Here is a 16,701-nt window from a genome sequence, read left to right on the forward strand (position 1 = left end):
AACACAGGATGGTTAAAAAACAGAGGCCACTCAGCCCATTATCTACATGCTGGCTCTTTGTAAGACTGACTCCGATGAATACTTTCATGGGATTTTGGGCACCAGTGGCAAGACCAGCAATTGTCACCCATGCCTAACTGCCTTTGAACTGAGTGAGTGGCTCACTGGACCACTTCAGAGGGCAGTTAAGAGTCAACCTCGTCGCTGTGGGTCTGGAGTCACGTGTCGGTCAGGAAAGGTAAGATTTCTTTCCCTAAAGGACATTGGTGAATCAGATGTGTTTTTCCAACAATTGGTGATAATTTCATGGTCATGTTACCAAGACCAGCCTTTTTTAGCTTGTAGATTTAAAGAAAAATTAACTGTATCTTAATTTTTCCAGCTGCCGTGACTTTGAGTTCCCAAGAATGCCAGAATCTGCTCCCAACTCAACCAATTGCAGATTTTGTTCTCTGCAAATTATTCTGTAATTTATTTCTAAAAGTCACAGTTGAACTTGTCTCCATCACACACTCTTAGGCAAGGCATTTTCTAACTATTTGCTCTGTTTCATTTAGAAAAGTGTTTCCCCTCACGTCACCTCTGATTCTTTTGCCAAACACTGTGACCCCCTGTGCCCTCTAGTTTCCTGCCCTTGTGCCAACACTTTCTCCCTTCCTATTCTGTCCAGGCCCCACCTGGTTTTTGAACTCCTCAAACAAATTCTCTCTCAACTTTTTATTTTCTCCCCTTGACCTTTTCAGCACTGCTGTTAAACTCCAGGCTGACGGAAGATTTGGGAGGTGCTTGGAATCAGATTGAACATCTACGTGACCGTCTCAGACAGAGTGAGGTATTGCTTTTTTTATTTAATCAGTGCGTGTTGGCCAACTGCTGGGAGGATAGGACAAAACAAAAGTGTTCTCCAACACAATGTTTTAATAAGATAAACTAGGCAGAGAACATTCCGGAAATCCAGCAGGAAGGGATGGAATAAAATTGAAAACCCTGCATGTTTCTTCATTAAGAAATAATACCTTAATAATAATAATATATTTCTGACGATACCAATTGAGCTCCCAAAATTAGTTGTCAGAGGTCATTTGCAAATACTACTATATAGTCTTAATGGTGCTATTATTGGAATCAAAGGACAGAAGAAGACATGGCAGCATGGTGACACAATGGTGAGCACAGCTGCCTCACAGCGCCAGAGACATAGAACATAGAACATAGAACATAGAAGAATACAGCGCAGTACAGGCCCTTCGGCCCTCGATGTTGCGCCGATCAAAGCCCACCTAACCTACACTAACCCACTATCCTCCATATACCTATCCAATGCCCGCTTAAATACCCATAAAGAGGGAGAGTCCACTACTGCTACTGGCAGGGCATTCCATGAACTTACGACTCGCTGAGTGAAGAACCTACCCCTAACATCAGTCCTATATCTACCCCCCCTTAATTTAAAGCTATGCCTCCTTGTAATAGCTGACTCCATACGTGGAAAAAGGTTCTCACTGTCAACCCTATCTAACCCCCTAATCATCTTGTACACCTCTATCAAATCACCCCTAAACCTTCTTTTCTCCAATGAAAACAACCCCAAGTGCCTCAGCCTTTCCTCATAGGATCTTCCTACCATACCAGGCAACATCCTGGTAAACTTCCTCTGCACCCGTTCCAGTGCCTCCACATCCTTCCTATAGTATGGCGACCAAAACTGCACACAATATTCCAGATGCGGCCGCACCAGAGTCTTATACAACTGCAGCATGACCTCAGGACTCCGGAACTCAATTCCTCTACCAATAAAAGCCAGTACGCCATATGCCTTCTTCACTGCACTATTTACCTGGGTGGCAACTTTCAGAGATCTGTGTACATGGACACCAAGATCCCTCTGCTCTTCCACACTACCAAGTAGTCTACCATTAGCCCAGTAATCCATCTTTTTATTACTCTTACCAAAGTGAATCACTTCACACTTAGCTACATTGAACTCCATTTGCCACCTTTCTGCCCAGCTCTGCAGCTTCTCTATATGCCGCTGTAACCTGCCATATCCTTCCTCACTGTCTACAACTCCTCCGACTTTCGTATCATCCGCAAACTTGCTCACCTAACCTTCTAACCCTTCCTCCAGGTCATTTATAAAAATGACAAACAGCAATGGTCCCAAAACAGATCCTTGCGGAACACCGCTAGTGACGGCACTCCAAGATGAACCTTTGCCATCAACTACTACCCTCTGTCTTCTTCCAGAGAGCCAATTCCTAATCCAAACCTCCAACTCACCCTCAATGCCATATCTCTGTATTTTCTGCAGTAGCCTACCATGGGGGACCTTATCAAACGCCTTACTAAAATCCATATATACCACATCTACCGCTTTCCCCTCATCTACCTCCTTAGTCACCTTCTCAAAGAATTCAATAAGGTTTGTGAGGCACGACCTGCCCTTCACAAAACCATGCTGACTATCCTTGATCACATCACTCTTATCCAGATGTGCATAAATCCTATCCCTTACAATTCTCTCTAAGACTTTGCCCACAACAGAAGTGAGACTCACTGGCCTATAGTTACTAGGATTATCCCTACTCCCCTTCTTGAACAAGGGAACCACGTTTGCTAGCCTCCAGTCCTCTGGCACTACTCCTGTCGACAAAGAGGACACAAAAATCAAGGCCAATGGCTCTGCAATCTCCTCCCTTGCTTCCCAGAGAATCCTAGGATAAATGCCATCAGGCCCAGGGGACTTATCTATTTTCACCCTTGCCAGAATTTCCAACACCTCTTCCCTACATACCTCAAAGCCATCCATTCTACTTATTCGTGCCTCAGTATTCATATCGACAACAATGTCCTGTTCCTGAGTGAATACTGACGAAAAGTATTCATTCAGCGCCTCCCCAATCTCTTCAGCCTCCACACGCAACTTCCCATTACTATCCTTGATTGGACCTATCCCTTCCCTAGTCATTCTTTTATTCCTAACATACCTATAGAAAGCCTTAGGGTTTTCCCTAATCCTACCCACTAAGGACCTTTCATGTCCCCTCCTTGCTGCTCTTAGCTCTCTCTTCAGGTCCTTCCGGGCTACCTTATAACTCTCAATCGCCCCTATTGAACCTTCACGCCTCATCTTTACAAAGGCCGCCCTCTTCCATTTAACAAGGGATTCCAAGACCTTATTAAACCACGGCTCCCTCACACGACCCTTTCCTCCCTGCCTGATAGGTACATACTTATCAAGGACACTCAATAGTTGCTCCTTGAACAAGTTCCACATATCAATTACGCTCTTGCCTTGGAATCTACTTTTCCAATCCACACATCCTAAATCATGCCTCAACGCATCATAATTTCCCTGCCCCCAGCTATAACTCTTGCCCTGTAGTACACACTTATCCCTCTCCATCACTAGAGTAAAAATCACCGAATTGTGGTCACTGTCCCCAAAGTGCTCACCTACCTCTAGTTCTAATACCTGGCCTGGTTCGTTACCCAGAACCAAATCCAGTATGGCCTCACCTCTTGTTGGCTTATCTACATATTGTGTCAGGAAACTCTCCTGCACACATTGCACAAACACTGACCCATCTAACGAACTTGAGCTATAGCTTTCCCAATCAATATCAGGAAAGTTAAAGTCTCCCATAACAATCACCCTATTACTGTCACTCTTCTCCTGAATCATCTTCGCAATCCTTTCTTCAACGATTCTAGGACTATTAGGAGGCCTGAAAAAGACTCCTAACAGGGTGACCTCATCTCTCCTATTCCTAACCTCAACCCAAACTACCTCAGATGGCAAATCTTCGTCCATCTTCCTTTCCACCGCTGTAATACTATCTTTGACAAGCAAAGCCACACCCCCCCCTCTTTTACCCCCACCTCTGACCCTACTAAAACATTTAAACCCTGGAACCTACAACAGCCAATCCTGTCCCTGATCTAGCCACGTCTCCGTAATAGCCACAACATCGAAGTCCCAGGTACCAACCCACGCTGCGAGTTCACCTACCTTATTTCGTATACTTCTGGCATTAAAGTATACACACTTCAAGCCACTCTTCTGTTTACAGGCACCCTCCTTTAAGATTGATGCCATATTCCTAACCTCCCTACACTCCAGGTCCTGCACCCTAAAGCTACAGTCTGGGTTCCCATGCCCCTGCAGAGTTAGTTTAAACCCCCCCCAAGAGCACTAGCAAACCTCCCCCCAAGGATACTGGTGCCCCTCAGGTTCAGGTGCAGACCATCCTGTTTATAGAGGTCCCACCTTCCCCAGAAAGAACCCCAGTTATCCAAGTACCGAAATCCCTCCCTCCTGCACCATCCCTGTAGCCACGCATTTAACTGTTCTCTCTCCCTATTCCTCGACTCTCTATCACGTGGCACGGGTAACAAACCAGAGACAACAACTCTGTTCGTTCTAACTCTGAGCTTCCAACCTAGCTCCCTAAAAGCCTGTCTAACATCCTCAGCACTCCTCCTACCTATGTCATTGGTGCCAATATGGACCACGACTTCAGGCTGCTCCCCCTCCCCCTTAAGGACCTGGAAAACACGATCAGAGACATCACGTACCCTTGCACCTGGGTTCAATTCCTGCCTCAGGTGACTGACTGTGTGGAGTTTGTACATTCTCCCCGTGTCTGTGTGGGTTTCCTCCCACAGTCCAAAAATGTGCAGGTCAGGTGAATTGGTCATGCTAAATTGCCCATAGTGTTAGCTAAGGGGTAAATGTTGGGGTATGGGTGGGTTTCGGGTCACTGTGGACTTATTGGGCCGAAGGGCCTGTTTCCACACTGTAAGTAATCTAATCTAGACAATAGAGGTCTGTTTACCTACTCATGGTCAGTCTCTGTTGTAACAGCATTTACCCACCTTCATCCATGATCCTGAATATCTTTTATATTATCTATTTTGCTTTTAAAAAATTACCAGAAATTTCAACAGCTTTATGGGGTAGCGGGGTAGCAGGTTCCCATCTTCCACGAGGTCATGTTTGAAGATGTGTTTTCTAATACAACATTCTGAATGGTGTATCTTTGATTCAAAGGTTAAGTTACCCCTGCACCTCGTAGCCCATACTCTCTACCAGAGGGAATAGACTGTCCTTATCTACTGTCATTACTGAACCGGGTTAACAGAGAGAATCAGTAAGGGCTTGATGTAATGTACATGGACTTTCAAAAGACACTCGGAAAAAGTACAACATAGCAGGATGGTCAGCAGTGTTACGGCTTATAGTCTAAAAGGGACTGTGGCAGCATGGATATGAAATTAACCTGAGTGACAGGCAACAAAGCAGTGGGGATTGGTTGATTTTTGGACAGGAGGAAGGTGCGATGGGGATTTGGGTTCATAGGGTACAGTTTCAGGACTTGCAGGCTATGTAATTGAACCACTTTCGTTACGAGAGAATTTCCAAATTGACTGATAGATTCTGATGTTGAAGGTGTTAAGGGACATGGACCCAAGGTAGGTGACTATGGATAATGGAGATTATGGAGAAGGCATTAGATGGTAGTTTGGATAGAAATAATGATGAAAGGTATTAGGAAAATGTAGGAGATTGGCACTTGGTAATGACTCTTGTTTGAAGAGCTCGTGCTGGTACTATGGGCTGAATGGCCTTTTCCTGTGCTGTGACACTTTGGTGATCATCTTATTGGCAGAACAAGCACACACAGCTGAATGCCTGTTTTTCTCTGATTGCTCTAAATCCGTGCAGTGATTTAAAGGGTATTTGTCATTAATCAGAAGGCTGCCTTAAAGTCAACCTGTTTTCAACACATAGTGACGCACCCTCTGCATCAAGGTGGGACTTGAAACGGAATCTACTGGCTCAGAGGTAGGAACACTACCACAGCATCACAAGAGCCAGTGTTCAGGGATATGTAAATTAGCCATGGGAAATGCAGGGTTACAGGGATAGGGTTGGGGATGGGTCTGGGTAGGATGACCTTTGGAGGGTCAGTGTGGACTTGTTGGACCGAATGGCCTGTTTCCACACTGTAGGGATTCTTAAAAACAAAAGGCGCCCTGCCTTAATCCTTGGCTCAATGACAGTATTTGGCATGATTTGTTCACAAAAGTTGCATAATGCAGTCCCTTGGCTGTTCTTCGGAAGAGTTGGTCATGTCATTTTTGTATCTGATTGCAGTACCCTGGATTGGTGAAGAATAAATTGCTTAGGGCCCTTGGTTCCTGATGTATATCCAATAACGCTTCTGGAAAAGGGTGTGTCCCTACAGGGCATGCACACTCTATAACCATCTGCAGTTGAACAGTGCACTCGGGACTCCTTGCCAAATGTCACACATTGATAGAAAACATGGAGATCGTGCAACACTGGTGACCACTTCTCCCATTTCTATCTGTCTCAGCCACAATAGGACTCTCCAACCGAAACTCACTTGCTGGCTCATGAAAACAGAAAGAGGCGGAAAAGTTCAGTATCTTTGGCAGCCCATGTGCACACAGAGTGTTACAAGTCAAATATAGCTCTTCTTTCTACTGGTGAATGTTTTCTGTTTTTATTTCTGATTGCCAGTATCCACGGTGTTTTGTTTATATCCAATCACAACCCATGGGCGTTGATGACAACCCAAGTGCGTTTCCAAGAATTACGTGAAAAACAAAGCGGCTTTTCTGCCTCCAGCACCTTTTCAGGCAGATTCTGACTATATCTTCTCTACACTCCACCCTCCTCTAATAATCTGCTGATTATTTTAAATCAGTGTCCCAATTGCTGACCTCTCCACTAAGGTCAGTAGGATTTCCTATTCACACTGTCATCTCGATTAATTCTGCCCTCTGATTCCTTTATTCCAAGAAAGACTACCCTCACCCATCCTGGCGTGTGGGACCAGCGTGTTAGACATCAGAGATCCAACCTTCAAGGGAGAGGGATGAAGATGGGGAGGGGGAGACACAAGGCAGTCCAGAATACATTTTTGGGTGGAAAAACATATACTGCACCCCACCCCCCTCAGATACCTTTCGGTAGCTAATGACTGTACATTTAAACAAGGACCAATCTTCACAATGACTGCATTAGTATTCCAAAGGCCCAGGGTAACGCTTTGGGGATACAGGTACCAATCCCACCGGGGCAAATGGTGAAATTTGAATTCAGTACAAAATTTGGAATTCAATGTTAGCCTAATAGGGTTGCATTGTTGTAGAAACCCATCTGCTTCATTAATGCCCTTTAGGGAAGGAAATCTGCCATCCTTACCTGATCTACATGTGATTTTAGACCCGCAGCAATGTGGTTGGCTTTACCACCAGAGATACATTTCCCTCCCCACCCCTTTCAGCATTCTGCAGAGACCACTCCCTCTGCGGCTCTCTTGTTAGGTCCACGCCCCCGACCAACCTACTCTGCATGCCTGGAACCTTCCCCTGCCAGTGCAAGAGGTGTCAAACCTGCGCCCTCACCTCCCCCCTCACCTCCAGCCAAGGCCTCAAAGGATCCTTCCACATCCGGCAGAGATTTTCCTGCACGTTCAAACACCTCATCTGTTGTGTCAGTTGGCCTTGATGTGATCTCCTTCACTTTGGGGAGACAGGACACCAACTCATGGAACGGTTCAGAGAACATCTACGGGACACACACTAAACAACCCCACCGCCGTGTGGCCGAACACTTCAACTCCCCCTCCCATTCCGCCAAGGACATGCAAGCGCTGGGCTTCCTCCACCACCAAATCCAAGCTACCTGAATCCTGGAGGATGAACACCTCATCTTCCAACTACATGGGATCAACATCGATTTCACCTGTTTCCTCATCTACTCTCCCCTCACCTCATCCCAGATCGATCCCTCCAATTCGACACCATCCTCTTGACCTGTCCCACCTGTCCATCTTCCTTCCCACCTATCCGCTCCACCTCCTGCTCCGACCTATCACCATCACGCCCCCCACCTGTGTCCATCTATCGCCTTTCAAGCTACCTTCATCCCTTGTCCCCACTCCCACATTCCTGATGAAGGGCTTAAGCCTGAAATGTTGACTCTCCCATTCCTCGGATGCTGCCTGACCTGCTGTGCTTTTCCAGTACCACACTTTGACTCTTGGCTACCCATTGAGCAGTTGGGGATGGCCTAGCTAGTGATGGCCACACCTCATGAACAAATTTTTAAAAAGGTACTTTCTCTTTTTTTTTGCTTACTATCTCTCTTCTTTTGACCCTAGAAGTGGTGGAAAGGGCAAACAACCCTGTAGGAGATACCTGCGATCTCAGCAGTCATGTACCAGGTGATCTGAAGAAAAGTCACACAGGGTTTAAGGCATTAACTCTGCTGCTCTTTCCAATGATGCTGTCAGACTGGCTGAGTTTCTCCAGCTCTCCCTGGTTTTTCTGGATGGGAGGGTCCATGGGGCGGGGATCACTTGCATCACAACCAATTAAGGGTGTCAACTGGTCAATCAATGACCAATGGAAGACCTCAGCCTACCAATGACCTGATTGCCCTCATTCAACCAGAGATATGGCATTGAGGGTGAGTTGGAGGTTTGGATTAGGAATTGGCTCTCTGGAAGAAGACAGAGGGTAGTAGTTGATGGCAAAGATTTATCTTGGAGTGCCGTCACTAGTGGTGTTCCGCAAGGATCTGTTTTGGGACCATTGCTGTTTGTCATTTTTATAAATGACCTGGAGGAAGGGTTAGAAGGTTGGGTGAGCAAGTTTGCGGATGATACGAAAGTCGGAGGAGTTGTAGACAGTGAGGAAGGATATGGCAGGTTACAGCGGGATATAGAGAAGCTGCAGAGCTGGGCAGAAAGGTGGCAAATGGAGTTCAATGTAGCTAAGTGTGAAGTGATTCACTTTGGTAAGAGTAATAAAAAGATGGATTACTGGGCTAATGGTAGACTACTTGGTAGTGTGGAAGAGCAGAGGGATCTTGGTGTCCATGTACACAGATCTCTGAAAGTTGCCACCCAGGTAAATAGTGCAGTGAAGAAGGCATATGGCGTACTGGCTTTTATTGGTAGAGGAATTGAGTTCCGGAGTCCTGAGGTCATGCTGCAGTTGTATAAGACTCTGGTGCGGCCGCTTCTGGAATATTGTGTGCAGTTTTGGTCGCCATACTATAGGAAGGATGTGGAGGCACTGGAACGGGTGCAGAGGAAGTTTACCAGGATGTTGCCTGGTATGGTAGGAAGATCCTATGAGGAAAGGCTGAGGCACTTGGGGTTGTTTTCTTTGGAGAAAAGAAGGTTTAGGGGTGATTTGATAGAGGTGTACAAGATGATTAGGGGGTTAGATAGGGTTGACAGTGAGAACCTTTTTCCGCGTATGGAGTCAGCTATTACAAGGGGGCATAGCTTTAAATTAAGGGGGGGTAGATATAGGACTGATGTTAGGGGTAGGTTCTTCACTCAGCGAGTCGTAAGATCATGGAATGCCCTGCCAGTAGCAGTAGTGGACTCTCCCTCTTTATGGGTATTTAAGCGGGCATTGGATAGGTATATGGAGGATAGTGGGTTAGTGTAGGTTAGGTGGGCTTTGATCGGCGCAACATCGAGGGCCGAAGGGCCTGTACTGCGCTGTATTGTTCTATGTTCTATGTTCTATAACCACTTGGAAGGGTGCAGAAAAGATTTACAAGGATGTTGCCAGGGTTGGAGGGTTTGGGCTATAGGGAGAGGCTGTTTTCCCTGGAGCTTCAAAGGCTTACAGGTAACTTCATAAAAGGTCTATAAAATCATGAGGGAGATGAATAGCTAAGGTCTTTTTGGTAGAGTAGGGGAGTCCAGATCTAGAGGGCATAGGTTTAAGAAACTTTTTCATGCAGAGGGTGGTGTGTATATGGAATGGGCTGCCAGAGGAAGTAGTGGAGACTGGTACAACTACAGCATTTAAAATGCATCTGGATGGGTAAATGAGTAGGAAGGGTTTAGAAGGATATGGGCCAGGTGCTGGCAAATGGGACTAGATTAATTTAGGATATTGGTCAGCATGGATGAGTTGGACCGAAGTGTCTGTTTTCGTGCTGTGTGACTCAATGGTGGTTGCCAGGGCAGGGGAAGGGTGTCAGTCACCATTAAAGATGCCCAACTCCACATGTAGTGCTAAAAGAGCTAAATGTCAGCCTCTCTCTTTCTCCTCCATTCCTGCACCTATGCTAAAGGATGACCATTCCCTGAAACTATGCATTAAGAGTGTGCTAAGAATTTGAGATGAGAAATAACACTCAAACTAAATTGATGTAATTTCTGATCTTCCAGAAGCAAGAGCCACAGGAGACTCTGTCCATGGAAAATGTATACCATGGACAAGGTACTAGGAGCAGAGGAGACTCTAAACTACATGACAGAGAACCAATCCCCACAGCTTGCCGATGTGCCAATCAGGACACAGTGCTAACCAATTACAGAGAAGATGGACACTCTGAACAGCAGACAAATAGAACAGACAAGGGAACGTTGAGGAAACACTCGGTCAGTTGTACACTCCCAACAAAGGAGGGACAGTTACAATCTACATCCCATGTTGACACACCAAAGGCAAGGAGGTGGGTAGACAGAGAAGAGTAGTTTAGCTTCTGCTGGTCACATTGACACTCAGGATTGCAATTTGTAAACCTTGATAGAAAGAAACTGTGGTCCTACAGAGAATGAATCAGCACATAGGGGAAGCCTTTTGCTCCTTTGTACTGGATATAATGTGGTTGACTCTCAATTGCCATTTGGGAAGTTAGGGTTGGCACTAACGGCTGGCCGAGCCAGTGATATCCACATTCCGTGTATGAATAATTTAAAAAAAATTGAGAGAGTTTCACATCATTATCCTTCACCCTCCAGACAAAGTCCCTACCATCATTTCATTGCAGCGTCTCACTCGTCCTTCCTGTAATGTATTCCAACCATTAATTACTGGCTATTGAAAGAAAGGCTTGCTTCCTTTAATATCTTTGAACCGACAGCTTCTCGTCCGGTGTCCTCGGTCTGTCTAAAATAATTGTTTCAGCGTTACATTCTCCATCTCACCAATTGTCTTAAGTACCTGCCTAAAACTTCCTTTTAAAGTATCTTAAGAATCATAGTTTATCTTGTTATCCAAACAACCCATTTCCCTTTAACGTTGAATGGACCCTAAAAGGCTTCATAAGCCACAGTGGAAGCATCCCCGAGATGGTATCTGTCTTTACACTTTTAGACAACAGGTCAATCACCCTCTTCCTTTGATGTCTCTATGGACTGATTCTTTTCTTACAATCTGCAAGCACAATTATGTTCAATAGAGTCACACACAGAGGAAGGGCAATGTTCTTAGTTCTGGGAAATTCTGCCTTGTCCTGCCATGATTTCATCATTAAAACAGTCCCCTACCCTACCAAAAAGACCTTGGCTATTCACCCTATCCACCTCCCTCACAATTTTATAATTGGCTACTGCATTTCCATTAATTCCTTAGTGGATGGCACGGTGGCAAGCACTGCTGCCTCACAGCGCCAGAGACCCGGGTTCAATTCCCACCTCAGGCGACTGACTGTGTGGAGTTTGCACGTTCGTCCCATGGTTGTGTGGGTGTGCTCCGGTTTCTTCCCACAGTCAGGTGAATTGGCCATGCTAAATTGCCCGTAGTGATAGGTTAGGGGTATGGGTGGGTTGTGGGTCGGTGTGGACTTGTTGGGCTGAAGGGCCTTTTTCCACACTGTAATGTAATTATACCACCAGCTACAATTTGAAGACTTGTCTTCATCTGAATTGGTGCCAGATATGATCTATCAAACCACACAAAAGTAGAATTCCTTAAAAATTAGGTTCCCCCTGTTGTGTTTTCATTACTACTGCTAAGCATTTGAGTGGCAAGTTCAATAACTTATCTAGCATATCGCCCCTGTGATTTAGTCTGACAACAACTTCACCAGTTAGAGTCATACAGCACAGAATCAGACCCTTCGGTCCAACCAGTCCATGCTAAACATAATCCTAAACTAAACTAGTCCCATCTGCCTGCTGCTAGCCCATATCCCTCCAAACCTTTCCTGTTCATGTACTTATCCACATGTCTATTAAATGTTGTGCCCATAACCACGATTCCTCAGGACGTTCATTCCACACGAGAACTGCCCTTTGTATAAAAAAATTGCCCCTCATGCTTTTTTAAAATCTCTCTCCTCTCACCATTTTAAAACAAAAGCTCCCCCTAGTCTTGAAATCCCCCACCCTAGGGAATAGACAACAATCATTATCTCTATCTATACCCCTCATAGTTTTATAAACTTCCATAAGGTTGCCTCTCAACCTATGCTCCAGTGAAAAAAGTCCCAGCCTAACCAGCCTTTCTTTATAACTCAAATCTTCTACAGCCAGCAACATTCTCGTTAATCCCTTCTGAACCCTCTCCAGCTTCATAATATCCTTCCTATAACTGGATAACAGTATTCCAGGAGCGGCCTCACCAATGTCCTGTACAATCTCACCATGACTTCCCAGCTCCTATCTGAGGGATGAAGGCACGTGTGCTAAACGCCTTATTAACCACCTTGTCTACATGTGATGGAAACTTCAAAGAATTATGTAGCTGCACCCTGAGGTCCCTCTATTCTCAAACACTACCCAAGACCCTACCATTAATTATATAAACCCATCCCTTTTTGTTGTGTCAAAATGCAGTACCTCACACTTAACCAGGTTGTAATTCATCTGCCATTGTTCAGTCCATTGACTCGTTTGATCAAGATCTCTTTGTAATCTTAGAAAACCGTCTTCACTGTCTGCTATGCCACCAATTTTGGTGTCATCCACAAACTTACTGATCGTGCCTCCTGTATTCTCATCCAACTCATTTATTTAAATGTTGTTTCATTAATGCACAGTTCCTCCAGTTTTTACTGCCAATCACATTTTGTTTTAGCCTAAATTGCCTCAATGATTGGCTCAGTTCCTCATTAGAAAGAATAAAGACAGACTTGCATTTATATAGCATCTTTCATGATCTCTGGAAGCTCCAAAGCATTTTGCATCCAATGAGGTACTTGTGATATGGTGAGTGTTGAAATAAAGATGGGGTACATATCTTTTAAACAGGACTTTTTGTGTATGTGTGTAAGTAATACAGTCTTGCTCAGGTCCTGGAGTGCAAGGCTTGAACTCAGATCTTCTGGCTTGAGATGAGACAAGTACATATAAGTCTGAGGACCAAAACGTTTAAATTTGCAGGGCTGCAGTTTGAAGGCTGAGGATGTTGCTCTGGTGTTAGAACAGGTTTTCAATGAACCAACTCCTGTAATAATTGGGATATTGCAGTTAAATCTGAAGAGGTTACACGCTTCACGTGACCAAGAGTCACTTAGAACATGGAAAGTGAGGAGGTTAGTAAAGTGTGCTTCCCTAACATTCTAAAAATGATTCCATGCAAACGTCTGTGTGTCTGTGTGTGTGTGTGTGTGTGTGTGTGTGAGAGAGAGAGAGAGGGAGAGAGGCGTGGTCTGTGTTGCTTGGGAGGGGGGAGGAGCAGAGATCACAAAAGCAATTGGATTGTGGAATTATTGCAGGAAGTAATTTATTGGACTTGGGCATTAAATTAAAATGCCGAAGTGTCCTCGGTCCAACCATCTTCAGCTGCTTCACCCACAACCTTCCCTCCATGATAAGGCCAGCCTTACTGGCTCCCAGCTTCAACAAGGCACAAGTCAGGAGTGTGATGGAATACTCCCCACTTGCCTGGATGGTGCAGCACCAACACCATTCAAGAAGCTTGATACCATCCAGGACAAGGCAGCCGCTTGATTGGCACCACATCCACAAGCATCCACTCTCATCGCCATTGATGCTCAGTAGCAGCAGTGTGTACTATGTACAAGCTGCCTGCAGAAATTCACCAAAGATCCTCAAACAGCACCTTCCGTACACCTGACTACTTCCACCGAGAAGGACAAGGGCAGCAGATACATGGGTACACCACCACCAGGTCAATCACTGTCCTGACTTGGAAAAGTCACTGGGTCAAAATCCTGGTACAGTATTCCCTTCTTAAGGGTATTGTGGGTCTAGTTATAACACATGGATTACAGTGGCTCAAGAAGGCAGCTTACCATCACCTTCTCAAGGGCAATAAATGCTGGCCACTTGGTGATGCTAACATCCCGTAATTTAAAAAAAAGCAGACTTGCAGTTAGATCATGGCAAAACCTACAGCCTGTGGCTGTAATCCTCTTGAAATATTTAAAAAGGAAGCATGTACAACAATGAAAAATAGTTGTATGTCATTGTAGTTATTAACATCACACTGGTTCCAATATATGAAGTTATGGAGTGATGCACATTGTGAGGTTTGACCCATTGTTCTGGTTGTAATTTGGTCTGGTTCTGGTTGTGATCCAGGTTAAATGATAACAGTGGAAACATAGGAATGAACTAATCAAGTTTCGGACTGAGCACTTCACACTGCTCCTCCAGTCAAAGAGTGATCGAGAAGGGAAAAGGAGATACTCTTTGAATCTTTCAAGCAACTCTGTGATGGGGAGGCCACATAGCTCAATGAAATCATAGAATCCCTACAGTGTGGAAACAGGCCCTTCGGCCCAACAAGGTCACACTGACTCTCCAAAGAGTAACCCACCCAGATCCATTCCCCTATCCTAATATCCTCTATTTAACCCTGACTAATGTACTAACCTACACATCCTTGAACACTACTTGCAATGAAGCATGACCAAGTCACCTAACCTGCACATCTTTGGATTGCGGGAGGGAACCCACACAGACACGGGGACAATGTGTAAACTCCACACAGACATTTCCCCGAGGCTGGAATCGAACCTGGGTCCCTGGCACTCTGAGGTAGCATTGCTGCCCAGGTATATATCATTGAGAATGCAGAGGTAAAAAGGTACTGTACAGTCAGAAGTGATGGTAAGCTGCCTTCTTGAGCCACTGTAATCCATGTGTTATAGCTAGACCCACAATGCCCTTAAGAAGGGAATACTGTACCAGGATTTTGACACAGTGACTTTTCCAAGTCAGGACTGTGATTGACCTGGTGGTGGTGTACCCATGTATCTGCTGACTGTACAGTCAGAGTGGAAGGCTGGCCTTTATTACAAAGGGATGGAGTATAAAAATAGGGATGGAGTATAAAAATCGACGTTTCGGGCAAAAGCCCTTCATCAGGATGAAGGGCTTTTGCCCGAAACGTCGATTTTGCTGCTCGTTGGATGCTGCCTGAACTGCTGTGCTCTTCCAGCACCACTAATCCAGTATTTGGTTTTCAGCATCTGCAGTCATTGTTTTTACCTCTATAAAAATAGGGAGCTGTTACAACACTGTGGGGTGCTGTTGAAACCTTAAGTACTGTATGCTGCATGGGTCTCCTTATTTTGTTGGATTCTTACACAGGATGTGGGTGTTGCTGGCTGGGCCAACATTTGTTGCCCATCCCTAATCTCCCCAGAGAAGGTAACGCTGAGCCTCTGTCTTGAGTTGCTTCAGTCCACATGTTGTCGATCCAGCCACGGTATTTATTTAGCTGCCCAGGCTTGTGTAGAAAGAAAGGTCACCTCAGGTGAGGTACTGGAGACATGGTGGTGTGAGACAGTTGGATACCATGCCAATTGATCAAAAGGTGGGTGGATGAGGAGGAACAGCTCTCCAAATGGCCTGTCAGTACAAATTCTGTGACTGAGTGGCTGGATGCCAGATTATGTAATCCTTCAGTACTCCGGAAACCTGGGATTTTGTGTGTATTTTGCTGGTGTAACTAACTAAAGTCATGAGAATTGTTGGAATCTCAAACCACAACTGTGTTCCTTTTTGTATTTTAAGTCTGAATAGGACAGATAAAATGAGGATGTTGTTTTAAATTGAAGGGTGTGTAGCTGTTTTTCTTCTGGCAGGGACAACAGGTTAAGTATTTTTAAATGTGATACAGTCCCTCACACTCCAGAACTGAGACGAGACCCTGGTCAGTGGGAGTTTGAACATCTGTCAGGTGCTGTTGGCAACGTCAAGATAACAGGTCTTCAGAACATCATTTTGCATAAGCACAGCCTGGATTATAAGTTAAACAGTTAGTTTGAAAGAACGCAGTGAGCTGATTATGTATTTAAGACACACTGAAAGCAGGAGTAGGCCACTCGGCCCTTTAAGCCTACTCTGTCCATTCGTTATGAGCGTGGTTGATCATTCACCTCAATAGCCTACCTCTGCTTTTCCCTCATACCCTTTGATTTCAGGAGGGAGTTGGATATAGCACTTGGGGCTAAAGGGATCAATGTTTTCTCCTTGACTGCTTCTAAGGTTGGAGAATTCCACAGGATCACCACTCTGGGAAAGAAATTTCTCATTTAGTCCTGAAGAATTTACCCCATATCCTTGGATTGTTACCCCTGGTTCTAGACTCTCCTACCATTGGGAATATCCCCTGTGTTGCATTTACCCTGTCGAGTCCAGTCAGAACTCTATAAATTCACCCCTTCCGTTCTTCTGAACTCCAGCGGCTGCTGTGCCTTTAAGAAAGGCTGTAGGGAGACGTCTGGGAACGACAGAGCTGGGAGGCTGACATCAGCGATGGGTAAGCTGTTGGAGGAGATTCTGAAAGACAGGATTTACATGCATTTGGAAAGGCAAGGACTGATTAGGGATAGTCAGCATGGCTTTGTGCGTGGGAAATCATGTCTCACAAGGTTGATTAGGTTTTTGAGAACATAAACAAAAAGATTGAGGGCAGAGTGGTAGACGTTGTTTA

General features: G+C 45.1%; 1 protein-coding gene across 4 annotated transcripts in view; it reads left to right on the forward strand.

Moving 5' to 3' along the window:
* Nucleotides 1-16,701, forward strand: part of LOC140480834 (uncharacterized) — an 88,979-nt gene that overhangs the window by 40,167 nt on the left and 32,111 nt on the right. For all 4 annotated transcript variants that reach the window (XM_072576298.1, XM_072576297.1, XM_072576296.1 and 1 more), the window contains 2 exons: nucleotides 744-832; nucleotides 10,236-10,522. In XM_072576298.1, coding sequence (XP_072432399.1) covers nucleotides 744-832; nucleotides 10,236-10,522 — 376 coding nt within the window. The remainder of the gene's footprint in view (nucleotides 1-743; nucleotides 833-10,235; nucleotides 10,523-16,701) is intronic.

Source organism: Chiloscyllium punctatum, chromosome 8 (genome assembly GCF_047496795.1).
Source record: "Chiloscyllium punctatum isolate Juve2018m chromosome 8, sChiPun1.3, whole genome shotgun sequence".
In the NCBI taxonomy this organism is placed as follows: Eukaryota; Metazoa; Chordata; class Chondrichthyes; order Orectolobiformes; family Hemiscylliidae; genus Chiloscyllium; species Chiloscyllium punctatum.